Consider the following 23,303-nt stretch of genomic DNA (forward strand, 5'->3'; position numbering starts at 1 on the left):
TTCCTCTACTTTATATGTGGGACGCCTACCACAGCATGGCTTGTCAAGCAGTGCCATGTCTGCACCCGGGATCTGAACCAGCAAACCCCGGGCTGCCAAAGCAGAACGTACACACTTAACCACTATACCACCAGGCTGGCACCATAGTTGTATATTCTAGTTGTAGGTGCTTCCAGGTGTGCTATGTCGGGTGCCGCCTTAGCATGGCTTGATGAGCAGTGCCATGTCTGTGCCCAGGATGCGAACCAGCAAAACCCCCAGTTGCTGAAGTGGAGTGTGTGAACTTAACCACTCGGCCATGGGCCCAGCACACCGAACTGAACCATTAGGCCATGGGGCTGGCCCCTAATCATGTTTTAAAATGTAAAAAAATACTACTCATAGTTTTATGTGTATATCACTAAATACAAAAAAAATACTACTCATAGTTTTATGTTTGTATCACTAATATAGACATTAGATAGCACTTCTTCTGATACCTCCCCCCCTCCCCCCGGGGCCTTCTGGTCAACCCAAAAAGCATCCAAAACTTAATCGTTTCTCACTGTGTTCCTCTCAAATAAGTATTTTTTAAAGGAAAAGCAGAAAGAGTGTGAAAAAAAGAAAAATATTATCCAATGGTGGAAATTTGGGTATAAGCACCAAAGGAGGACACATTTGGGAGGAAGAGACCAATGCAAAGCCAAACATTCAGATGTCACTCAGTGAGAGTGCAGTGTAGCCCCCTTAACCTGGTCCCTGAGCTCCCAGACTGCCTGGGGCCTGCCCAGGAGCCAGGGATGGCCAGAATCCCAGCAGAAGCCTCCAGTCCCAAGATTGCCATACAGCCCTGCCCATTTCACATCTCTCATCCCCAACAAAGGCCTCCAGCCCCCAAACTGCTAATAACGGAGACTTTAATGCATAAGGCACAGTGTGAGCCTGGGATCATTAAGCATCCGCATACCCAAAGGGCCCAGCAGGCTGAACAAAAGCAGCAAGGACCACTTCACTATGGTTGTGCTCCTGGCAGAGGGGGGCATCCAGTCTTTGGCATAGTGCCTAGGGGCAGGAAGTGACTAGCTGGTCCCTGCTACCCCTCTAGGGGGTACTGCCACCAAGGGGCAGGTCTTTGGTCTGGAGAAACAGTCAGTGCAAATGTCCAGGGGCCGAGCTCTGGGGGAGTCAGGGTGCCAGAGTGCCCCAGGGCTGGGCAGCCTCTGGACAGTTCCCTCACCCCTCATCGGCAACACGTGAGCTTCTTCTTGCTGGCAGTTAGGTAGAGGTTGCTGTCTTCACTGCTGATGCCTGAAGAAGGGTGGGGAATATTAGAGCAGGGATTGGAGGGTCCCTGTGCCCTCTGCCACCCTCATCCAGGTGGGCACTCACGAACAACATCCCCAATGCGCCGGGCTCCCGATTTCTCCAGCTCAGCCAGCACGTTGGCCTCAAAGGTCAGTGCTGCCACACGGAAGAAGAATTCCCGGACATTTTCACCTGACACAGGGAGATGGGTGCTCAGGGGCAGTGCCAGGCCTGAGTTCATTGGGCACAGGGGGAGGCGTAGGAAAGCGAGGCAAGGGAGGCAGAAATGCCACAGCAGAAGGCCCGAAGGCTCCGACTCACCAGTGAGAGATGAGACTGCCCAGTACTCGGCCTTCATCTCTTGGGCCATCTTGAGCGCATCTTTCTCCATTAGCACATACTGAGCAGGAGTCTGACGGAAAGCCAGAGTCAGATCGAGGGGTTCCCCTCATCAAGTTGGAAAGTCCCCCCACTGGCACACTCACACTCAAGTCTTTCTTGGAACCCACGAGGAAGAGAAGCACGCTAGAAGGGTCGTTCTCCTTGAGTGCATCAGCTAGCCACTGCCTGCCACAGATGGTGGACAGTGAGAGATGAGTGAGCTGGACAGGCTCCTCTCGCCAACAGTCATATGCCTAATTACCTTCTCTTTGGTCCTAGATGCATTCTTTTCCTTCCCTACCATGCCCCTGACCCCCATTCTTTTCTGAACCCCCTCTCCCCTGAGCCCCCACTGTAGTTCAGCATCCCCACATACTTGGTATGTTCCAGGGAAGCCACATCATTCAGGTTGAAGACAATGATGATGGCTGGAAGAGTGGCAGAAACAGCCCCAGGTTGACGGGGAAGATACAACTGGCTCATTGCCACAATCTCCCAGGCCCTAGATTAGAGGCCAGGTGTACCCCCACTTCACCCAGCCCCTTACCTTGGGCTCCTCGGTAGTAGGTTGATGCAATGCATTTGAACCTCTCCTGTCCAGCAGTATCCCAGCTGGGAGGAAGGAGGGGTGAAATACAGGTGTGGGGGTGGGGGTGACATGGGGTATAGGTGCTAGGGGAAGGAATGGCTGGAAGGGGTGGAGGGAGAACTCACAGCTGCAGACTGAAGGGGACGCCCAACACCTCAAATCGTTCCATCTCAAAGTCCACTCCGATGGTGGCCTTGTAATTCTTATCAAAGGTGTCTTTGCAGAATCTGAGGGGACAAAAGATGCTCTGGCCCTGAGCCCAGCCCACCTGGCTAGGCGTGGCCCTACCCTGCCCAGCCCAACCCAGCTCAGCTCCGGCCAGCCCCCTCTTACCTATTAATGAGACAAGTCTTCCCCACCGACAGGTCCCCCACCACAATGACCTTGGAGATCTTAAATCTGCTGGACACAAGAGTGGGCAGGAGGAGGGGACGCTAGTTCTTTCACCCTAGGGAGTCCCAGTGCTCCCTAGTAGGTCCACGAAGGTAGCTGCACCCAGGCTGAGGCTACCACAGACACCAGGCCTCCCAGGCAGCTTGCCTGGGAGAGATGTGCTGGGGAGGAGTGTTTTGTGCTTCAGTATCAGAGAGACATGAATTTGAATCCCAGCTCTTACACCTACTAGCTGTGTGACTTAGGACAAGTTAGCCTCTCTGAGCCTCGGTTTCAACATTTGTTAAGTGGAGATTTAGTATATATTTTATCGGGTTATTGTGAAGGTTAAAATGAGATAAATGTCCTATATTCTGAGACATATCCGCCCTACACACATACATTTTAACATCTCTGAAATCAGGATACATCTTAAAAGTGATGGTGTTTTCTATTTAATAAAAGACAATAATAGTACCCAACACACCGCCTGGCACACAGTAAATGCTCAATTAATGGTGCCAACTGTTATTAATACTACCCTTTTTTACCCACAATGGGATTCATCCCTGTAGGCACAACCCCCCACCCTGGGGCTCAAATGGATGATATGTTGGAAGCTGAGCTGCTGACCACCTCTTCATGCTGGACACCTTCTCTGTGTCAGGAATTGAACTGCCACCTTTCCACCCCAACCCATCTCATAGGGCTCACCACAACCTTGCTGGGAAGAAAGGGGAGAACACGGGGGCAAAAAAGGAGGAATAATCGGGGCTGGCCCCGTGGCCGAGTGGTTAAGTTCGCGCGCTCTGCTGCAGGCGGCCCAGTGTTTCGTAGTTCGAATCCTGGGCGCGGACATGGCACTGCTCATGAGACCACGCTGAGGCAGCGTCCCACATGCCACAACTAGAAGAGCCCACAACGAAGAATACACAACTATGTACCGGGTGGCTTTGGGGAGAAAAAGGAAAAATAAAATCTTTAAAAAAAAAAAAAAAAAAGGAGGAATAACCATATAGTTGGCAGAGGCTGAACAAAGCCCCAAGGGGTTGCTTGTGTACCCTGGCTTCCACTACAGGGTTTCCCTTCTTTGTTATGGGGTCTCTAACTCACCCCACGGTGCCTGTCCGGTGCTCCTGGCAGGCGCAGGTGACGCGGGGGTGGAAGCCTTTGTGCACGTGCAAAGCGGCCTCCTTCCTCAGGCACTGGAAGGGATGGAAGAGAATGGGACTCACCCACTCCGGGCCCTTGTCCCGAAGCCAAGTAGCCCAGGGAGGGAGTGAGGTTGGGGGGTGGGGAGCGGACCACCCAGAAGCAGCAGGCCTAGCAGGGCGGAAGGGCTGGGCCCAAGCCTGGAACTGGTCCGATGCCACCTCCTCCCCGCCCACACCCTACAGCAGCCAGAAGCCCGACGTGGCCCTGACGCCTACCTGGGGCAGCTCCGCCAGGACGCGGTCCCTCCGCACCGGCGCCAGAATGTTCATCTTGCCTACGTCCTTGCGGGGCGCTCTGAGAAGGCGCGGAGGCCTGATCCGCCCCAGCGACCCGGGCCCGTGGAGACCCGACAATCACCCGCGACCGAGGTGTCCCGACTATAACTCGGGGCCACGGGGAGTCTACGGGAGCCCGTGGCCTTGGGGACGCTACGACCACCGCGGGCCACGGGGATGAGACAATCACCCGGGGCCGGGGCGAGCCCACAATTACCCGGGCCCGGGGCGTCCCGAGGACGACTCGGGGGCGAGGAGACCCCTCTGCCGCCAAATGGGGGCGGGGAGTCCCGTCTTGGGGGGCCCGGGCCCGCGTAGACCCTACAATAACTCGGGGCCGGATCGTCCCTACAATAACTCGAGGCCGCGGAGACCCGACGACAACTCGGGGTTGAGGTGGCCCTACCATAACAGAGCGGCCCAGGGGCGCGGAGCGGCCCCGCCACACGGGGTCAGTGTGGGCAGGGACGGCGCTGCGAAGCCCGCGGGCGGCTGAAGGAGGGGGCGAGGGGCCCAGTCCGTTGCAGGGCCTCGCGTCCCACTGGGCTCTTCCTCCGCCAGCGCTGTAACATGATCCCCGGAAATTCCTGGAGAAGGGCCGCCCCTCGCCCCTCTCCCGGCAACTCCCGGCCTCGCAGCCCGCCCGGGCCTCCCCTTCTTCTCCTCCCCCTGCGCTGCTCAGGCTCCCCCTCCAGACGCCTCAGCGGGCACCAGGACTACCCCCACCCAGGCTGGAACCAGCCCAGATCGGGATCCCCCAGGTCGCTCTCCCCTGCACCTCTGTGCGGAGCTGCGCCTCCTTGGGGACCCTTACCCAGGCGAACCGGTGATGGGGTATCGGTGACTGCTGCGCAGGATCTGGCTGCGCCAGGAACCAGCGGGAGGGAAAAGGGGGAGAGAAGGGGCCCTAGGAGAGGCGGTGCTTCCCTCCTCAACTTCAGGCCCAGGACGTGACTCATAGAGTCTGCCCCTGCTCGCCCTTCTGCCCCGGGAGGATGAGAGGGGAGCACAGAGGGGGTGCCAAGGTCGGAACGGGGTGCCCACCAAGGAGAGAGACGTCCAAAGTCTGGTGTCTTTTCCTCCAAGGTTGTCGTGTAGATTGAGGGGTGGGGAGGCCGAAGACCAAGCTGCCTCCCTGGATGGAGAATAAAGAAGGGCTAGGTGGATCGAGAACTTAGCCCTTTGGGGAGGCCACCGCTCCGCGACGTGGGGACTCCCCTCTGTTATGGCGTTCTTCGCTTTGATCCCATTGGAATCTCTCCCCATCAAAGACAACTTTTCCTTTTTGCAGTTTTGCAGGATAGAAGAGAGGGTAGCACACAACAAATCTCACCTTGAAAGGGGAAATCTCGTTCCAAGAGGGGAGGGGAAAGGCAGAAAGGGCCGTGTGGAGGTGGGGTAGGCAGACCCTCAGAGATGCAAACCTGACAAACCTGAGCGTGACTAAACCTTGCTGTGTGTCGGGAACTGAATCTGAGGATGCAAAAATGACTGGGGCAGGGTAACGAAGACTACTTAAAGGAGGGGACTGTGAGTGAAATTATCCGCAAGAAAAGCTAGCGAATCCTGGAGAAACCTGCGCGCTGTGTGTTTGGAATATTGGTAGAGTTTCTTCCAGAGTATTACCGGGGAAACGCAGGAAATCTAATTGTCACAGGGGCAGATGTGGCTGCCTCCTACCTCCTCTGACACTGCTCCTCCCCTCTGCCTGACTCTACTTTTTCTGCCACCAAATCACTGTTATTAATAAGTCACGTCCCCTCTCCGGACCTCAATTTCCACAGATGTCGTCTGAGGGAGTTGGACCGGAAAAATTCTGCACTAACGTTCTAGAATTTTGCTTCACTTTCCCTGGGTCACTCTAACCATATTCATTCCAGTTTGCAGTATTATTATCTCCTGGAACTGCAATCCTCTTTGAAGTTGCTCAAAATGAGAAGCGCTCAGGGTCAGACCGAAGCTGTGGCCAGCTTCACCCATCCGGCGCCGGGCCGCAGCAAATAAAAACGTGTCTCCAAAAAACTACAACCCCCAAGAAGCTTTAGCAGCTTACGAGCGGAGGCGGCGCCTGCGTAGTTCCTCTCGCGAGGAAATTAAACCCAACTACCATTCCCGGCGGGCGCCGCGCTACAAAATTATCCAATCATCTTTAAGTAAAAAGCATCGCGAGTCTTCGATGAGATTTGGCTCTATAAGCCCGTGGAACCGGGTCTTGGAAACCCTTTTCAAGAAGATGGCGCCGAAAGCGAAGAAGGAAGGTGTGTGCTCGGGCTAGGGGCTGCCGCTGGCTGGTCTGGGATCCCCGGAGAGCGAGCGAACTGGGAGGACGATGGCTAGGCTAAGGCTTGGGGTGTCTGCTCTGGAGCTGCTCCTTGCGTTTCGGCCGCGCTGCGGTGCGCGTGGGCCCAGCCGCATGGGCTCCAGTGAAGGGGGTTGGGGAGGCAAGCGCGGCCGGCACCACCCGCGGGGGACAGCCAGACAATTGGCCCTGGGGAGCTACACGCATCTACAGGCCGGAGCTCCATGTCTCCAGACCTATAAGGAGTCAGTGCCATTAACTTTCTTTTTTTTTCTTCTTGTTAGACGGCACTATGTTCCCTTCCAGGGTGACTGTGCGATGGTATATATTAAATCAGCACACATCCTGGCAAGTATCAAGCATTCGATCGTTGTTAGTTACTTTTTGTTTTTCTTGTATCCCTGGAGTTACTCCAAGTTCTTCCCAGTATCGTGCACATGATGGAAAAAATTAAACCACCTGAAATTTGTGATGTCTTCAAAGGAACCGCTGATGCACGTGTGGCCTGGGGTGCCCACTACCGGTCTTGAGGCCGGAAGTGATCGATTTCTGAATCTCGCACCCTTATTTTCTTTCCTTCTCTCAGCCCCTGCCCCTCCCAAAGCCGAAGCCAAAGCAAAGGCTTTGAAGGCCAAGAAAGCTGTGCTAAAAGGCGTCCAGAGCCACAAAAAAAAGAAGATCCGTACGTCACCCACCTTCCGACGTCCCAAGACACTGCGGCTCCGAAGGCAACCCAAGTATCCTCGGAAGAGCGCCCCGCGGAGAAACAAGTCAGTACTGCCCCGTACCCATGAAAAGATGTTTGGGGATTCTCCGTTGGTAATGTGAAAACTTACCAAACCTAGAGCACGACTTCTCAAAAACATGTTAAACCTAGTGTGCTTCTCTAATGGGAGTGAGAGAAGATCATTAATACCCTACTTAACAAGCGGAGACGTTTTTACAGTATTGGCAGGAATTGTGTAAAACAACCCAGAGTCACTGTCAAGGTTAATTGTTAGGTTAATTATTGCTTCATATGTGGTCAGGGTTTTAAAGTCCACTTTCTTGGGAGTATAAAGTAGGGCTTAGAGAAATGTTCTTTGTGTTGGAGTTCAGGTTTAGTTGGTTCCTTGTTGCACCTGTTGCTATAGGGAACAGTCCTTGAGGGTCAGGATGTGGGATGACTGTAGATTGATAAGGAGATTAATTTATCTGTAGTGGACAGTGAAGTCCTGCCACAGTGTGTGGAAACTTCTTTTCAATCACTCTTCCAAATTTTTCCATTCATGGAATGGTTAGGAGGAAATGGGCAAAAGGTTAGGGTACTTGAGTATTTGGGTGTCATGCTACTGATAACTGACCGTAGGGAGCACAGATTAGAGTAGAGCCAGGGTAGTAGTTGCCACCAATGGGTTTCTGGTCCTCCCACTGTGCTTCCTAAAAAAAAGGCAGGAGAGAGGGTTGTGTCCATGGAGGACAGCACTTGACAGACTTTTTACCCCCATTTGGACCTAGAATTTAATGTGATGAGAGGTGGAGACCTGACCTCTAGCTTCAAAACAAGAAGGTTGTGTTCGGTGGAATAGAGCCTTGCTTCTCTGAATTTCAGGGGGCATGTTGTGTCATAGGTGTGTTCAAGCCACTGGTTTTAAGTTTAACCTGAGCTGCAAATAAAAAGTTGCTCTCAAGAATTGATGGCCAGCCCTCAAGCCAGTTTTCAGCAACCAAAGAGGACAGAAATGGTCTATTCAACCACAGAGTGAAGCACCAACATTCTTTGGAACCCTAATCTGGGTTTCAGGATTCCGTAGTCTAGCTTTGTGCTTTTGGGTTAAGTTGTTTAACCTCTCACGTCTCAAATTTCTTCCATCAATTTGTCCTTCAGAAACGTTGAGGTCAAATAAAGAATGAAGGGGTTTGGAACTCAAAGATGATTCTTGAATCACTTAAAGGATGAAAGCCCTTCAAGTGAAAGAATGCACAAGGGTTCTGTCCCCAGGCCGAGGCTCCAGGTCTCTAGGTTTCAGGGTGCAGATGATGACACTGTTCAGCGACCAAAGTCTGACGAAGATGATAGCTACCTCGTTGTCTGATGCACCTGGGCTCCAAAAGAGGGCCCATCTTTGCTTCTGCTGGACCCTGGGCAGGTGACCCCATTTTGCCTCTCCCCCAGGCTTGACCACTATGCCATCATCAAGTTCCCCTTGACCACCGAATCAGCCATGAAGAAGATAGAAGACAACAACACGCTTGTGTTCATTGTGGATGTCAAGGCCAACAAGCATCAGATCAAACAGGCTGTAAAGAAGCTCTATGACATTGATGTGGCCAAGGTCAACACCCTGATCAGGTGAGTGGGGCCCTGTGGGATGGAGAGGAGGCTGGTGCTTCAGTCAGGAACCAAGAAACCTGAATCGCATGAAATTTCTTGATGCTGCTTTTGGGGTCAGAAGGTGGTTTCACAGTGTGCTAGCCTTGAGAAATGAGTAGCCCCTGCTGTAATTAGTTCTATGTGTAGAGTGTAGGCTTTTGAGCTTGTCCTGCCTCTGGGACTTAATTTGCGCGTTTGGTGCTCATTTGCTCATTTTGGTGCTCTGGTAGAGGCAGGCCCTAAAGTGAGATACAATTTTATGTCAGACTACCTCAATTTAGGTCTTGAAACGTCCTGTGGTGTTTCCCAGAAAAGGTAATTGGCTTCCTTTGTGGCTTAGTGACTTCCCTAGTCCCCTATGCGCAAATGATGGAAAAATCACTATTTGGAAAAGAATGACATGAGCAAAGGAACCACTGATGCGCAAAAGACTGGGGGAGGCAGGGGCCTATGCTGGCAGTGAGGGGCAGCGGGGTCTAAGGGCTTCCTTCTCCACCCTAGGCCTGATGGAGAGAAGAAGGCATATGTTCGACTGGCTCCTGACTATGATGCTTTGGATGTTGCCAACAAAGTAAGCTTCGTTTGCTACAAACTCCTTAACACCTACCCCTCGGGTGCAAATGATGTGTATGTTAGCGACCAAAGCCTGACCTTTGCTGATTAGGCCTAACTGACTGACTGTACCCCTATCCTTAATAGCCCTACACTCACCATGAGCCATCATTTTGCTTTTTAACCATGACATTCCAGCTTAATCTTCACATTGCAGCTCCCAGTAACAAAGCTCCCTTTTGTTTTTCAGATTGGGATCATCTAAACTGAGTCCAGCTGGCTAATTCTAAATACAAGTTTTTTTTCACTATATATATGCTTCTTGTCTTTATGTTGATTTCTGGTTGGGCTGGGAGGAGGCCATACTGAGGTATATACACACCTAAGTAATAGGACTTGGGTAAGACTCTTGGTCTATGAACTGTGTTGGAACACTTGGCCCTGACACTTCATCAGACTTGTTATAATCCTGGTGGTGGGACCTCAGGTAGCAGAGATATTTGTGACCCAGGCTAGGGTTAGTTGTCCTAGCACAACTACAACTTGCCTCCTTCGTAGGGGTAAGAGAACAAGCAAGAAGCTTTATAAGAGCCCCTTCCTTTATCCCTGGAAGAGGCTTTATATGAAACCAACACCCAGGGTTTTCATTAGCATTCATTTTCAGGGCAGTGTGGGGCTGGCACCATGTCCCCACACCCATCTATCATCTCCAACCGGTCTGTCTGCTCCCCTCTCCTTGACAAAGAAAGGACAAGGACTTCAGAGGAGTGCTTTCATTAATGTTTTCAATGGTGGGCGCAAGCTTGAAACATGGAGAGGATGCTCCAGACTTGGGGCTGTCTCTCAGTTTCTGTTGGAGGCTGTTCCTGGTTGTGTTTGTCTCCTTGCCACAAGTCCCAGGCTCTGTGCCTTTCACTCAGTCAAGAACTTGTCTTTCTGTTGCCGGCGGGGGACACGCTCAGGGCAGAAGTCCGAGCGGAGGAGGCGGGAAAAGTAGATGAGGATCATGACATCCAGCATGAGCAGGACACCCAGCAGAAAGGTGCCAAGGGTCATCTGGCCCACGTAACGCAGGAAGAAATGGGTGAGGTAGGCCTGAGGGGCCAGGCGGAAGAGAAAGTACATAACCAAGTTGACATACTTATTGATCCGGTAGAGGAGGAGATCCTGGGCATTGTTGATCTTCATCATCATGCGGATGGTGAGGAAGATGTTGCTGACCTCCACCAGCAGTGTTAGGACGCCCCCACCGACGAAACTGCGCCAAAAGATGCCTGAAAAGAAGGCAGCCATGGCCTAGAAGACAAGGGAGAGACCAGGTTAGGGAACCCAGACACCAAGGCTCCCAGACTGAGGGCTGGAAAATCCTCTCGTTTCCTCTTGGAATACTATAGTTTACAGTGGATTCAACACGATTAAGTTTTGATCCCAGCCCACAGGTTCTGGCTCTGGGTGTGGGGTTTCCAGTCTAAGGAAGGCCATGAATTGCTGGCCTCAAATAGTAAGCCAATGGCACGGAGACAGTGTCAACCCTTAGCATCCTAGCATGAGATGCAGGACACAAGATGGGAATGGGGTTAAGAAAAGATGGTCTTTACCTCCCAGGTTCAGAAAGACAGGGCTGAGAGTAGGTTGCTAGCATACCGCGTCCCATGCTTCTCACATACCATGACGTGATGGACGAGGTATTCCCAAGAAGCTCGAGCCTGACGACTAACCACGATGTCTACCGTGTCGTGGATAAAATACCCTAGGGGAGGGATGGGGGAACAGATCATGAAGGGGACTGAAGAAGCAGCTACGCCCTGTCCTCCTACCGACTTAATGTTTCCTGGGCAAGACTTACCCGCGGAGAAGCAAACGAGCAGATAGCCAGAAAGCGACCATGCCGTCTCAATTTCCACAAGCATCTCGGGAGCCTGCCATACACTAGAAAGGAGGGAAGAGGGCAGGCTCTCATCTCGGCATCCTCAAGGACCCTCAACTCCCCTATTACCCTTGCCAGTCCCCGAGGAGTCTGGGATCGCGCTTTTGGCTGACTGGGGAGCGAGGAGGGGCTTGGCTGAAACCCAGGTGTCTCCCGTCTCCCCTGGGGCCGCTGCCGCTTCTGGTTGGACAGCATTCCAAATAGGGAATCAGGTGGGACTGCGTGGCCTCAGCCCGTCCGTGAGGGATGGGGAGAGTAACGCGGGATCCTCTAGCCACCTTCACTCCCCAGGCCTTCACTCACCACAGCAGCGCCCAGGTCCCTGACACAATGGAATGCGCGAAGGAGACGAGCAGGTTGTGCCAGCGCCAGGTGCGCAGCGGGTCGGCGCGCACGTGCTTGGGCAGGGGCAAGCGACAGAGCGCGCGCCGGAGAGCCCGGAAGGTCAGCGTGGCGCCCAGGAGCAGCGGCAGGGCGGGGTGCAGCAGGGGGGGCATGCTGGCCCTTCCCGCCGTCTGAATGTCCGCCCTCTAGGCGGCTCCCCGGGCTGTTCAGGGAACGTAGCTCCCTCGCTGGCCAGTCACCCCGGACGCCTCTTCCGCCGGCCGCCAGCCTCGCACCGTATTCGGGGAGCTCTCTAGGCCCCGTCACTCCTCCCCGGCCCTCCCCGCGGGCCTCTACCCCCGCCTCCAGCCGCCCGCCCCGCCCCATCCGCCTGTCCCCGCCCCTCCGGCGCCTCCCCGGCACCGAGGGCGCGAGCCCCTTTTCACGGGGGCCTCCTGCCCGGCTCCCGCAGCCTTCGGGCGAAAAGGGGCTGTTCTGGGGGCGCCAGGCGCCTCCCGACTGCCGACGGAGTCCCGCCTTGCTGGCTTGGCCTTATTAACCCGCGTCCCCACTTTCCCCGGGGCCACCGGCTCCCCAACCTGGGCGGTACTGAGAGAACTCTCTCTCCGCCCTCAACGCCTTTCTGGGCAGAGCTGGGCGGTTCCTGTCACACCCCCACGTCCTTTAAACCCTGGTTCTGGGGACAGGTCGGAGCCCCGCCTCGGACAACGATCCCTAGCCAGGCCCCGTTCCTCCACTGGATCACTAGCTGCTTCTTCAAGCCAGAGACGGACATGTTTACCTGCCTCTACCGCGCCCCGCACCGAGTCGGTGCCTAGAAACTGTTGACTAACCCATCACCATCCCTCCTCCCAGTCCGCTCTTGGGCTCCAGGGACCGAGCGGCCGTCACGGTCCTCCCTCAGACAGTCTCAGCTCTCTTCTTCCGGCTCCCTGGAGGCTGGGGCCGGGAAGCCGGCTGACTTCCCCAGGCTGCGGGGTGATCCTCACTCTTCAGGGCAGTGGCCTGGAGCAGTTACAGGTCGCGGCCACTAGGTGTCAGTCTGTCCACACTGTGGCGTGGGATCCCCTCCCGCCTCCAGAGGAACGAGGTGGTTGCTTTCAGGGGAGAGTTAGCCAGACTCTGGCGAACGGAGGAGCTTCTGAGAGCCGGGGCGAGGGGGCACGGGGCGGCAGGGTGGTAAAGGAGAGGAAGTGAGTAGTAGGGGGAGAAGGCGGTGAGCGGTTTTGCGAAAGGCAGGAAAAGCCAGAAGCCTGAGGCGCAAGAGACCTAGGGGCCAAGCAGTTTGGGTGTTTGCTCTGCCTCCCGCGATGGCTCCAAGGTTACAAATTAACCCCTGTGGGGCTCATGGGTCAACCAAGGCCCGATCGGTTTCTAGGTGAGAGCACGAGTGTCCCGGGTGAGCGGCTTTCCGCCTCTGTGCTCCCCTTTGCTCACGGGGCAGCTTTGTCCGCCAGCCAACACCGGCCGGAGCCAGCGACCGAGAGGCCCTCATGGGGCCGTTCCAGTGGTCATTCCACATGGGCAGGTTTGGGCACCCTTTCCAGGGGTAGAGTGAGAGCAGAAGATAAACACCCCTTTCCTCACAGCCCTCACCCACTCCGAAACAGGGACGCTATCCCTTAGCTAATGACCATCCTTCTGCTCCTTACCTGAGCTTTTATGGGGCTTGCGAGGAGCAAGAAGCTCCAGAGAGACGCCTGGAATTAAACTCACTTCCGGTCAAGATCCTAGACAATCGTACTAACTAGCCTACCTCTGGGCAGAAGCCTTAAACCCATATCGGCCTCCCCCTGACCCTCAGATAGTGGTCCACTTCTCTCCCACCTTCCCCTAAGGAGGTTCGCCCTAGTTGAGCTATGAAGGCAGATTACCCTGCGACAGTGTTGTGTGTGTGCATCGGGTAGTTGAGGGTGTTGACGACCGCGGTGCTCACTAGTCAGGACAGCCTGGAGACCATGTCACGTCCTCCCTAGGTGAATCAACTTGTACAGCTAGCGGTTTCCCCGGGTCCCTCCCTAGGCAAACACGAAACTAACTCTGTTCCCTGCCCCACAGACCGAAAGCAGTGATGCTTTCGGTTCAGTTTTTTCTTTCTTTCTTTCTTTCTTTCTTTTTTTTTTTTTTTTTTGAGCAAGATTAGCCCTGAGCTAACATCTGCTGCCAATCCTCCTCTTTTTGCTGAGGAAGACTGGCCCTAAGCTAACATCCGTGCCCATCTTCCTCTACTTTATATGTGGGACGCCTGCCACAGCATGGCTTGCCAAGCGGTCCATGTCCGAACCCGGGATCCGAACTTGCGAACCCCAGGCCTCCGAAGGGAAACATGCGAACTTAACTGCTGCGCCACCAGGCTGGCCCCTCTTTTCAGTTTTGGTACTGTTTATTGTTTGCATGTCAATGAGAATCTGCTCCTCTTTCCCAAACAGCGTCACTAGTGGGCAAAGAGGGGGTCAGAGAGAGGTCGGTCCTCGCTTCCCACCCTCACTTGGCCCGCGCGGGGCACTCCTCCGGTCTAGGGAAGCTTTGCGAGGGCCAGATGCAGCCACGTGTGTGGAAAGTGGCTGGTACCGTGCCGGCCATTGCGGAGCGCGCCAAGAAATCGCATATCGCCCCATTCCTTGAACCCTAGAAAAGAGACTGTGGATAGAGGTTGCAGGAATGGTGCAAATCGGCAGAGATCCCAGGCAAAACCAACACCTTGTTCCACTTGCTCCGCCCCACAATTAACATACAGCGTAGGGGGCGTGGCCCAGGGTGGGCGGGTCCGCGCACGCGCCGCGCCTGGGTGTGGGGGATTCCGGAAATGTGACTCTGAGAAATGAGATGGAGAAGTACGAGCGGATCCGAGTGGTGGGGAGAGGTGCCTTCGGGTAAGCCAGGGCTCTGGGGGAGGAAATTGCTCGGGGAGATGGAGAATAAACCCCAACTCTGACCGCGAAATCAGTGCTCGGCTAGCCCCGCCCCGAGGCGTGAGCACCCACTCTGGGAAGCCCCGCCCAGGCTTCCGGTCCCAGTCCTGGCTGGGAGACTCCGCCTCTAACGAGGTCACGCCCCCGGCAAGCCTTTGCACCCCCGCAGAGTTGCGTTCTTGGATTCCTGATTCATTCATTCAACAGATGTTGAGCGCCAACTCTACACGTCAGGCTCTCGGTGTTGGGTGTACAGATAAGACCAAAACAGGCGTGGTCTTTTCTATCTCGGAGCTTACAGACTATAGGAAAATTATACAACAATCAAGACACTGTTAAAGCAGTTATACAACACCAAGGAGTACTTATTTGGGGTGGTCAAGGAAAATTCTTCTCAGACGTGAAGTTTAAAGCCGAGACTTGAGGAATGAGGACGAGTAGTCTGAAGGTGAAGGCAGAGCTTTTCAGGCAGAGGAAACAGCATATGCGAAGGTCCTCACGTGAGAAAGAATTCAGAGTATTTAAGAAACTGCCAGACTAATGCAGTTGGAATGTAGTGGGCAAGGCAAAGACGGGTATAAAATGTGATTATCACGGAGGGCGGGGACCAGATTATAGCCTCGTAGGCTCAGGTTAAGGGATTGAATTTATTTGCAGTGTAAAGGGAAGAGGTTTAAGCAGACGAATGGTCTTTTTATGATTTGTATTTTTAAAATGTCACTCTGGCTGCTGTGTGGAATTTAGATTTGAGGGTGACAAGAGTGAAAGGGGCCATTTTGAAGCCTAGTGCAATATTTTAGGCAAGAAATGATAATTTGGCCAAGGGTTATAGCAGAGATCACAAAGAGAAATGGGTGGGTTCACGATATTTTGGACGTAGAAACAGGATTTACTGATGGTTAGTGTGAGATGGAGGAAAGATCCTGGCATGATTTTCAGGTGTCTGACTTTAGTAACTTGGGGATGGTCGTGTCATTTACTGAGATGGAAGATACTGAGGAAAGAAAGGTTTTGGGGACAGGAATCAAGAGTTTTATTTTGAATTTGTTAAAATTTAGGATGCTCTCGAGTCATTCAGGTAGAGATGCAAAGCAGGTAGTTGGATAAGTCTGGGGCTCAGAGGAGAGGGCTGAGCTCGAGACACAAATTTGATACCTAGAGGACCATCTTATAGTCCATTCATTCAGCAGATACTGATTGAGCTCCTGTTATGTGCTGGAGTATGCACTAGGCTATGCACTGGGGATGCAGAAGTGAATAAGAAAGAACAAGAACCCTGCTTTTATGAACACTGACCAGTTGGAAGAAAATGATATGATTGGCTTCCACTCATTGAGCATTTTTTTAAATTGCTTTTTATCCCCAAATCCCCCCAGTACATAGTTGCATATATTTTAGTTGTGGGTCCTATTGAGCATTTTTGATGCACTAGGCACTGTGCTAAGTGCATTTTCTCATTTGATCCACTCAACAACCCTATAAGGTCAAGTCTATTTTCCAGATGATGATGTCACAGGATCCAAGACCAGATAACTAGTAAGAGGAGGAGCCAGGATTTGAACCCAGGCAGTTAACTCCAGAGTCTGTGGGAACTTAGAGAGATCAAGACTAACTTTACCTCATTGTGCCCCTGGTGAAACTGAGTCTCAGATAAGTTAAATGACTTGCTCAAGGTCTCACACACAATTTGTGGTCAGCTCTCCTCATTTCTAAACTCAGAGTTCTGTGCACTTAGTTAGATGACCTCTTAGTCTGGGTGCCTGTTCCCCCTCCCCTCTGGAACATCCAGTCACCAGGTCTGCCCTGCCTGATGTGTGGCTGGAGGCTCAGCTGGCACCCACTCCTGTACTCTGCATCCTCAGGATTGTGCACCTGTGCCTGCGCAAAGCCGACCAAAAGCTGGTGATCATCAAGCAGATCCCAGTGGAGCAGATGACCAAGGAAGAGCGGCAGGCAGCCCAAAATGAGTGCCAGGTCCTCAAGCTGCTCAACCACCCCAATGTCATTGAGTACTACGAGAACTTCCTGGAGGACAAGGCCCTCATGATCGCCATGGAATATGCACCAGGTGGGCCAGCATCCTTGTATTGGCCTGGCTCCAAGGGCCTCTCACCTCTAGGACAGGCAGACACAGACCAGCTGGCTTCCCTCCTTGGAATGGGCTTGGCTGAGGGTCAGAGGTAGAGAGTTCTGACCCCAGTTGTGTGACACTGGCAGGCCCTTGCCCCATCTGGGCCTTTAGTTTCATAAAAGCAGAGTCTCAGGCATTGAAAAGCCTGGGTCTTGACTAGTCCCTTACGGCTGCAGGCGGCACCCTTGCTGAGTTCATCCAAAAGCGCTGTAATTCCCTGCTGGAGGAGGAGACCATCCTGCACTTCTTTGTGCAGATCCTGCTCGCGTTGCATCACGTGCACACCCACCTCATCCTGCACCGGGACCTCAAGACCCAAAACATCCTTCTTGACAAACACCGCATGGTCGTCAAGATTGGCGACTTCGGCATCTCCAAGATCCTTAGCAGCAAGAGCAAGGCCTACACGGTGCCTGGGCATGGAGGGGACTCAAGGGTGCTAGAGGTTTTGAGGGCCAACGCCCACTCGGCATCCCTATCTCCCCACCCCTACCCCCCAGGACCTTGGCCCCTCACCCCCTGGCTGGATGGTCCTTCAGGAGAAAGCACTTTTGCCTGCTTTGGGGAAAAACTGTCTTCAAGTGGGCCCGTGGGCAGAGCCCTTGGTCTTCCTCCCCAGGGGCTGTAATATCAGCTTCCCTCCTGCAGGTGGTGGGTACTCCATGCTACATCTCCCCTGAACTGTGTGAGGGCAAGCCCTACAACCAGAAGAGTGACATCTGGGCCCTGGGCTGCGTCCTCTACGAGTTGGCCAGCCTCAAGAGGGCCTTTGAGGCTGCGGTGAGAAAGCACCCCCAAGGGGACAACTGGGAAAACTCTGGCTCCCCCCCTCTGAAGTCCTCAGCCCCAACCACTTCTGTGTTTCTTCTCTTGTGGCTGAGTCACGTCTCTCTCACCAGACTGGTGGGTTACCCCAGGGCAGGGCTGTGGCTTCCCTCAGACCATGCGTTCCTGAGGGTAGGGCTTAGGTCCCCCCATTTAAACTGAGGGCTCCTGAGGGCAGGGCTCTCCCATCAGATTAGGGGCCCTCTTAAGGGCAAGGCTTAAGTTTTTGCAACAACCTGGGGTTTCTGAGGACACAGCTGCAGCTCCTCTATCAGAGGTTCTGGAAAGCAGAGTTCGGCTCCCCTATCATCCTGGTAGTCCCTCATCAGACTGAAGGCTCCTGAGTGCAGGGCCCTGACCACCCCATGAGACCAGGGGCTGGGGCTGGAGCTGGAGGTGCTGCCGCCTAAAAGCCTGGCCCAAGGCTCTGGCCAACCCAAGTTGGTGCCTTCACAGAACCTGCCAGCCTTGGTGCTGAAGATCATGAGCGGCACCTTCGCACCCATCTCTGACCGGTACAGCCCTGAGCTGCGCCAGCTTGTCCTGAGTCTGCTCAGCCTGGAGCCAGCCCAGCGGCCACCGCTCAGCCACATCATGGCACAGCCCCTCTGCATCCGTGCCCTCCTCAACCTCCACACAGACCTGGGCAGTGTCCGCATGCGGAGGCCTGTGCAGGGAGTTGGGAGGGGGCCTGGGCAACGGGGGGGGGGGCACCTAGTGGAAGCACAGTAAGACTGGGACAGAGGGAAGCTTAGGGCAAGTCCTCCATTCCTACGTGTGGGGATGCCAGGGAGAGTTCGTGTCCTGAGGTCCCCATCTGTCCAGCAGGGCAGAGAAGTCCCTGGCCACTGGGCCAGCCCTGACCCCAGGCAGCACAGGGAGCAGGACCACCAGTGCCCGCTGCAGGGGTAAGTTGAGGCCGTTCGCTGGGTCCCCGTAGACGCCACGCCATTCCTACCAGTTTAATAGGCCTGATGAACTGTCCTCGCAGGTATCCCACGGGGACCTGCACGGCCCGCCATTCCGCCGCCGCTGTCGTCGGTGTACACGTGGGGTGGTGGGCTCAGCGCCCCGCTGCGACTGCCAATGCTCAACACAGAGGTGGTCCAGGTGGCAGCGGGGCGCACGCAGAAGGCCGGTGTCACGCGCTCTGGGCGCCTCATCCTGTGGGAGGTGAGCAGGCTGGGGGTAGGGAGCTGGATGGAGTGAGGGGGCGCCTGTCAGGAGGTAAGGGGCTCAGGCGCCGCCCATGCCTTCCCCCGCCCTCCGGCAGGCCCCGCCCCTAGGCGCCGGAGGGGGCGCCCTCCTCCCCGGGGCGGTGGAGCAGCAGCAGCCCCAGTTCATCTCACGTTTCCTGGAGGGCCAGTCAGGTGTGACCATCAAGCACGTGGCCTGCGGGGACCTCTTCACGGCCTGCCTGACTGGTGAGTCGTCAGGGGACCACACTGTGGGGAGAAGGTCCTCCAGAACAACTTTCCTCATTGCCTCTCATTTACACACTGCTCACTTAATGCTTCTTTCTACTAGTTATTGAGCACCAGGGGCTTTACTTAATCTGTTTTACCCTTCATAACAGGCCTGGCAAGGTAGTTATATTATCCCCATTTGACAGATCTGGAAGCTAAGGCTCGGAAGCTAAGTCACTTGTCCAAAGTCACACGCTTGGGAAGAGAAACGCCTGTCCTTTTCTGCCCCCATCCCATTCTTCCAGCCCTAGCCTCCAACTAATTTTTTCTTGCTCTCCCAACCCAAGGTTGAACTGGTCTGCTGGAGAAACAGCCTAACCTCTGTCCTTTCCGTTTCCTCACCGCCCTCCTTCCCAGACCGAGGCATCATCATGACCTTTGGCAGTGGGAGCAATGGGTGCCTAGGCCATGGCAGCCTCAATGACATCAGCCAGGTGAGTGTTGCAGGTACCTTGGGGAGGAGGAAGTGGGAAGATGGCAACGAGGCCACATCTGAGAGCTGACACCCAGGTTGGGGCCAGAGGAATCCCCAGCAGCCACAGTCCCTCTAGCACCTGTTCTGGGGAGCATTAGGGGAAGTACAGAGAGACGGGACTTCCTCAGGGGCGGCAGTGTGTGTGGGGGAGTTAAAGAGACAGCCACCACATGAGAATTTGCAGCCTCCAACTTTGTCCCTACAGGGAATGCTGAGGCCAAGCAGCTTGTCCAGGCCCCTTGCCCACAGTCTCCTCTTGCTTCCTCTTTCTCCCTAGCCCACTATTGTGGAGGCCCTGCTGGGCTATGAGATGGTGCAGGTGGCCTGCGGGGCTTCTCATGTGCTGGCCCTGTCCACTGAGCGAGAACTGTTTGCCTGGGGCCGTGGAGATGGCGGTAAGCTCTTCACCCTGTTCCAGCCTCTGGCTCTATGTCACAGCACTCCCAGCCGTGATTTGTTCCCCTTCATATGCACCTTCCACCCCATGGCCTATTCTCTCCTTCCTCTCTTCTCTCCGATTCCATTCATTTATTCATTCAACAAACCATTACTGGACACCCATTATGTGCCCACTTTGTGCTTGGTGCTGAGACAAGATGAATAAAATGTCACTTCCTTCAGGTGCTGATGACATAATGAGGGAGATTTCATTCATCCAGCAATATTTATTGCAGCCCTCTCTGGATCAGGCATCAGGCTGGGCATTGAAACTAAAGATGACTTAGATGGGGTTCCTGTCCTCTTGGAGGACTCAGGCTAGTGGGAGAAGGGATGACACATCTCCAGCATGCATGATAGAGGAGAGACAGCATCAGGGCTCCACCCAAAGTCCACAGGTGTGGGATACCAAGCAATGGCAAGGGACTGCACCTGGGGGAGACAGAGGTGGCATCTGAACAGGGCCTAAAGGACAAGTAGGATTTTGACCTGCACAGGGGCCAAGGGTGGGCATTTCAGGCTGAGGCAACAGCCTTCACTCGTGCTGTTACTTCCTTTCCGTGGGTCCTTCTCATCCTGGAATCACCAACCCCAAAGTTCAAACTAGCCCCATCCCGGTTTCTCCTTGTAGGCCGGCTGGGACTAGGCACCAGGGAGTCCCACAGCTGCCCCCAGCAGGTGCCCATGCCCCTAGGACAGGAAGCCCAGCGAGTTGTATGTGGCATTGACTCCTCCATGATCCTCACTGTGCCTGGCCGAGCCCTGGCCTGTGGGAGCAACAGGTAAATAGGTGCACCAGGATGACTATCCTGCCCCCTCACCCTCTCTGGCTGCTAATGCTCCATCTGTCATTGCCCACGTCCCACCAGAGAGCAGAACTGAGGGGGGCTGAGGGTGCTGTGGGGTTAACTCACCGTAGGATCTGTCCCCTGGTGCACCAGCTCCTGCCAAAAGATAGGTGGGGGCAGGATAGTCTATAACAAACTGTCTCAGTTGGACTTGGCTTCTGGCTCTGCTTTCAGGTTCAACAAGCTGGGCCTGGACCACTTCTCCCTAGGGGAGGAGCCTGCCCCCCACCAGCAAGTGGAGGAGGCCCTGAGCTTCACACCACTAGGTTCTGCACCCCTGGACCAGGAGGCCTTGCTGAGTGTGGACCTTGGCACTGCTCATTCGGCTGCTGTGACCAGTGAGTAGGACCTGGGCACAGGAGGCAGAGCTGGACTCTCCTCCTCACTCACTGTAACTCTCTCGTCGTGAGTTACAACTTTTCCCACCTCACCCACACAGGAACCACTTGGAACCTCAGCTGAGGCCCCTTCCTTCCTTTCCTCTCTCCTCCCCTATAGCTTCCGGTGACTGCTACACTTTTGGCAGCAATCAGCATGGGCAGTTGGGTACCAGTGCTCGCCGGGTCAGCCGGGCACCTTGTCGAGTCCAAGGCCTCCAGGGCATCAAGATAGCGATGGTGGCCTGTGGGGATGCCTTCACTGTAGCCATTGGGGCAGGTGATTACTGGGTGCTATGGGGGCAGATAGGGTGTGGGCAGGCCCATGGGCAACGGGGGGTTATCTTGCTCAGGGCTGCTGAACTCAGCAACCTCGTATTGGGGCTGCTATGGCAACCCAGGGGGGTAGCTGCTTACTAAGCTATGTCCTCCTCCCATTTCCCTCCTTGGGATTCTCTTTGGCAGAAGGTGAAGTGTACTCTTGGGGTAAAGGGGCCCGAGGTCGACTGGGAAGGAGGGATGAGGACGCTGGACTCCCTCGGCCAGTGCAGCTGGATGAGACACACCCCTACACAGTGACTTCTGTCTCCTGTTGCCATGGAAATACTCTCTTGGCTGTTCGTCGTGAGTTACAACTTTTCCCACCTCACCCACACAGGGGTTAACTCAGCTGGCCCCTGCCCACACTCCCATCTGGGTGGTCACAGCCCAAATCACTAAAAGCATCTTCAGCCCCAAATACATGAAAGCAGAAGCTGTGGGGGTAAAACTTCCTGCCGGGGTGGGCAAGGGTGAGTGCTTCTTGGGCCTCGCGGAAATGCTGCCTCCACTGCTTCCCAGGGCCCAAAGGCATTCTTTCTCCTCCCGCCCCCAAGTCCAATTTAGTTAGAACTCCTGTTTCTGGCCTGGCAGGGTCCAGAGTCCAGGGCCCAGTGTGGGAGTAGGAGTGGGAGCAGAGGTGGATGATGCTTGCTGGAGGCACTGCCCTCTGGGAGGCTGCAGGCGTTTCTCTTTTCTACTCTCCAGCTGTCACAGATGAGCCAGTCCCCCCCTGAGGCACCTGGATACACCTCCAGACCACCCTGATATTGCTTCTCTTCTGAATGTTCTTCAAAGGTGCAGGTGCCTGAGGCATGACTGTCCCCACCAGCCCTCTGGATTGTGGGGACATAAGAACGAGTGAAGCTCTGCTTTTGGCCCTGGATATTTAAAACTCAACCCATCCTATTCCCCCAACACCTCTCTTTTCTCTCCCCACTCCTTCTCCTCTTTGTTTTTGTTCTGAGGAAGATTAGCCCTGAGCTAACACCTGCTGCCAATCCTCCTCTTTTTGTTGAGGAAGATTGGCCCTGCGCTAACATCTGTGCCCATCTTCCTCTACTTTATATGTGGGACGCTTGCCAGGCGGTGCCATGTCCGCACCCGGGATCCGAACTGGCAAACCCCGGGCTGCCAAAGTGGGATGTGTGAACTTAACTGCTGTGCCATCGGCCAGCCCCTCCTTCTCCTCTTAAGTCGGTGTTCCCAGGGTCCAGCCTGGCTAGAGTTGGAAGCCAGACTTAATCTTTGGAAGCATGCTGGTCTCCAGAACCTTGGCAGAAAAAGGCTGGAGGTGGCTGTGGCTCCACTCAGACTCTGCCCCTTCCTCCAGCCCAGTTAGAAAATAAGTCTCTGGTGCCCAGTGTGGGAGCAGCTCAGTGCTTTGGAGCAGGGCAAGCCTGGGCCTGCCTGGACTGGCCATTCTGGCGGCCTAGCCTGGCCTAGCTTCTGCACTGCCCGGGGCAGGGCAGTCCAAGGGAGCCTGCCACCCGCCCCCACTTCTATATCCTGAGGCAGGGATTTGCACAACTTCTGAGTGCCTCTCTCCCTGGGGAAGTGCATCGGCCTGCAGTGTACTGCGGAGAGGGCTTCTGCTGAAGGTTGCCCCTCACCCCACGCCATTGCCCCAAAGCAGGTTGGGAGAAAGGGTAGGTAGCTGGCCTGACCAGACCAGTTTCTCAGATAACTGGGAAGTAGCACCAATAAAAACATCAGCTGCCTGCCTAGAGTGTGGTCTCTTCAGGGATGGGGGCGGCGGCCAGGCTCCCAGGGCTGGGCTGGGCCCTATCTCGGCTGCAGGGCCGCGACCGCGATCGAGGGAGGAATGTGGGCGCAGCCTCAGGCTGGGGCCGAGGTTCCTCTGGCCCAGAGCCTAGCCTGGCCTCCCCGCCCCAGCCGGGCTCCCGGAACTGGTTGCCAG

At 54.8% G+C, this 23,303-nt stretch overlaps 4 protein-coding genes and 4 non-coding genes across 10 annotated transcripts; 6 read left to right on the forward strand and 2 right to left on the reverse strand.

The window, feature by feature from the left end:
• Positions 1 to 879: 879 nt before the first annotated feature.
• RAB34 (RAB34, member RAS oncogene family) lies at positions 880 to 4,190 on the reverse strand. Of its 3 annotated transcripts, none has more exons than XM_008527785.2 (10): positions 4,057 to 4,190; positions 3,740 to 3,831; positions 2,588 to 2,653; positions 2,380 to 2,481; positions 2,213 to 2,277; positions 2,042 to 2,093; positions 1,770 to 1,851; positions 1,606 to 1,696; positions 1,369 to 1,476; positions 880 to 1,287 (listed from the first exon to the last, which is right to left on the reverse strand). In XM_008527785.2, exons 1-10 carry the CDS (start codon positions 4,108 to 4,110, stop codon positions 1,220 to 1,222), a joined length of 780 nt encoding a protein of 259 aa, XP_008526007.1. In that variant the 5' UTR covers positions 4,111 to 4,190; the 3' UTR covers positions 880 to 1,219. The 3 variants fall into 3 exon arrangements, with proteins under 3 accessions (XP_008526007.1, XP_008526006.1, XP_070418820.1); XM_008527784.2 differs by having other exon boundaries at positions 2,588 to 2,656; XM_070562719.1 differs by lacking the exons at positions 2,042 to 2,093; positions 2,213 to 2,277 and having other exon boundaries at positions 2,588 to 2,656.
• Positions 4,191 to 6,047: 1,857 nt separating this feature from the next.
• On the forward strand, positions 6,048 to 9,632 carry RPL23A (ribosomal protein L23a). The gene is made up of 5 exons (XM_008527783.2): positions 6,048 to 6,374; positions 7,002 to 7,185; positions 8,571 to 8,747; positions 9,270 to 9,339; positions 9,571 to 9,632. The coding sequence occupies exons 1-5, from the start codon at positions 6,293 to 6,295 to the stop codon at positions 9,583 to 9,585; spliced, it is 528 nt and encodes a 175-aa protein (XP_008526005.1). The 5' UTR covers positions 6,048 to 6,292; the 3' UTR covers positions 9,586 to 9,632.
• Positions 6,847 to 6,913, forward strand: LOC139074253 (small nucleolar RNA SNORD42). The gene has a single exon (XR_011523789.1). It is a non-coding gene; the product is annotated as a small nucleolar RNA SNORD42 (small nucleolar RNA).
• Positions 8,425 to 8,496, forward strand: LOC139074257 (small nucleolar RNA Z17). Its single transcript, XR_011523793.1, has one exon. It is a non-coding gene; the product is annotated as a small nucleolar RNA Z17 (small nucleolar RNA).
• Positions 9,129 to 9,193, forward strand: LOC139074254 (small nucleolar RNA SNORD42). The gene has a single exon (XR_011523790.1). It is a non-coding gene; the product is annotated as a small nucleolar RNA SNORD42 (small nucleolar RNA).
• Positions 9,382 to 9,453, forward strand: LOC139074258 (small nucleolar RNA Z17). Its single transcript, XR_011523794.1, has one exon. It is a non-coding gene; the product is annotated as a small nucleolar RNA Z17 (small nucleolar RNA).
• A 456-nt stretch (positions 9,633 to 10,088) lies between the features above and the next one.
• On the reverse strand, positions 10,089 to 11,942 carry TLCD1 (TLC domain containing 1). Its single transcript, XM_008527781.2, has 4 exons — positions 11,551 to 11,942; positions 11,167 to 11,249; positions 10,988 to 11,070; positions 10,089 to 10,616 (listed from the first exon to the last, which is right to left on the reverse strand). The coding sequence occupies exons 1-4, from the start codon at positions 11,742 to 11,744 to the stop codon at positions 10,233 to 10,235; spliced, it is 744 nt and encodes a 247-aa protein (XP_008526003.1). The 5' UTR covers positions 11,745 to 11,942; the 3' UTR covers positions 10,089 to 10,232.
• Positions 11,943 to 14,343: 2,401 nt separating this feature from the next.
• Positions 14,344 to 23,103, forward strand: NEK8 (NIMA related kinase 8). Its single transcript, XM_008527780.2, has 15 exons — positions 14,344 to 14,465; positions 16,367 to 16,572; positions 16,812 to 17,044; positions 17,284 to 17,415; positions 17,917 to 18,125; positions 18,289 to 18,368; positions 18,452 to 18,633; positions 18,734 to 18,884; positions 19,284 to 19,360; positions 19,679 to 19,796; positions 20,471 to 20,621; positions 20,862 to 21,025; positions 21,186 to 21,344; positions 21,530 to 21,688; positions 22,091 to 23,103. The coding sequence occupies exons 1-15, from the start codon at positions 14,419 to 14,421 to the stop codon at positions 22,117 to 22,119; spliced, it is 2,097 nt and encodes a 698-aa protein (XP_008526002.1). The 5' UTR covers positions 14,344 to 14,418; the 3' UTR covers positions 22,120 to 23,103.
• Positions 23,104 to 23,303: the final 200 nt, after the last annotated feature.

Source organism: Equus przewalskii, chromosome 10 (assembly GCF_037783145.1).
Source record: "Equus przewalskii isolate Varuska chromosome 10, EquPr2, whole genome shotgun sequence".
Lineage (NCBI taxonomy): Eukaryota > Metazoa > Chordata > Mammalia > Perissodactyla > Equidae > Equus > Equus przewalskii.

Bases quoted from the DNA above. Each gene is read 5' to 3' on its own strand.
- RPL23A (XM_008527783.2), top strand. From the start codon at position 6,293: ATGAGATTTGGCTCTATAAGCCCGTGGAACCGGGTCTTGGAAACCCTT. The intron at 7,186-8,570 runs GTCAGTACTGCC...CCTCTCCCCCAG, and splicing joins AGCGCCCCGCGGAGAAACAA to GCTTGACCACTATGCCATCA. The intron at 8,748-9,269 runs GTGAGTGGGGCC...TCTCCACCCTAG, and splicing joins AAGGTCAACACCCTGATCAG to GCCTGATGGAGAGAAGAAGG.
- NEK8 (XM_008527780.2), top strand. From the start codon at position 14,419: ATGGAGAAGTACGAGCGGATCCGAGTGGTGGGGAGAGGTGCCTTCGG. The intron at 18,126-18,288 runs GCCTGTGCAGGG...TCTGTCCAGCAG, and splicing joins GGCAGTGTCCGCATGCGGAG to GGCAGAGAAGTCCCTGGCCA. The intron at 21,026-21,185 runs GTGAGTAGGACC...CCTCCCCTATAG, and splicing joins TCATTCGGCTGCTGTGACCA to CTTCCGGTGACTGCTACACT.
- RAB34 (XM_008527784.2), bottom strand. From the start codon at position 4,110: ATGAACATTCTGGCGCCGGTGCGGAGGGACCGCGTCCTGGCGGAGCTG. The intron at 3,832-4,056 runs GTAGGCGTCAGG...CATCCCTTCCAG, and splicing joins TCCTGGCGGAGCTGCCCCAG to TGCCTGAGGAAGGAGGCCGC. The intron at 1,477-1,605 runs GTGAGTCGGAGC...TCCCTGTGTCAG, and splicing joins GGCAGTCTCATCTCTCACTG to GTGAAAATGTCCGGGAATTC.
- TLCD1 (XM_008527781.2), bottom strand. From the start codon at position 11,744: ATGCCCCCCCTGCTGCACCCCGCCCTGCCGCTGCTCCTGGGCGCCACG. The intron at 11,250-11,550 runs GTGAGTGAAGGC...CCTCCTTTCTAG, and splicing joins GGGACCTGGGCGCTGCTGTG to TGTATGGCAGGCTCCCGAGA. The intron at 10,617-10,987 runs GTATGTGAGAAG...CTTGTCTTCTAG, and splicing joins ACCTCGTCCATCACGTCATG to GCCATGGCTGCCTTCTTTTC.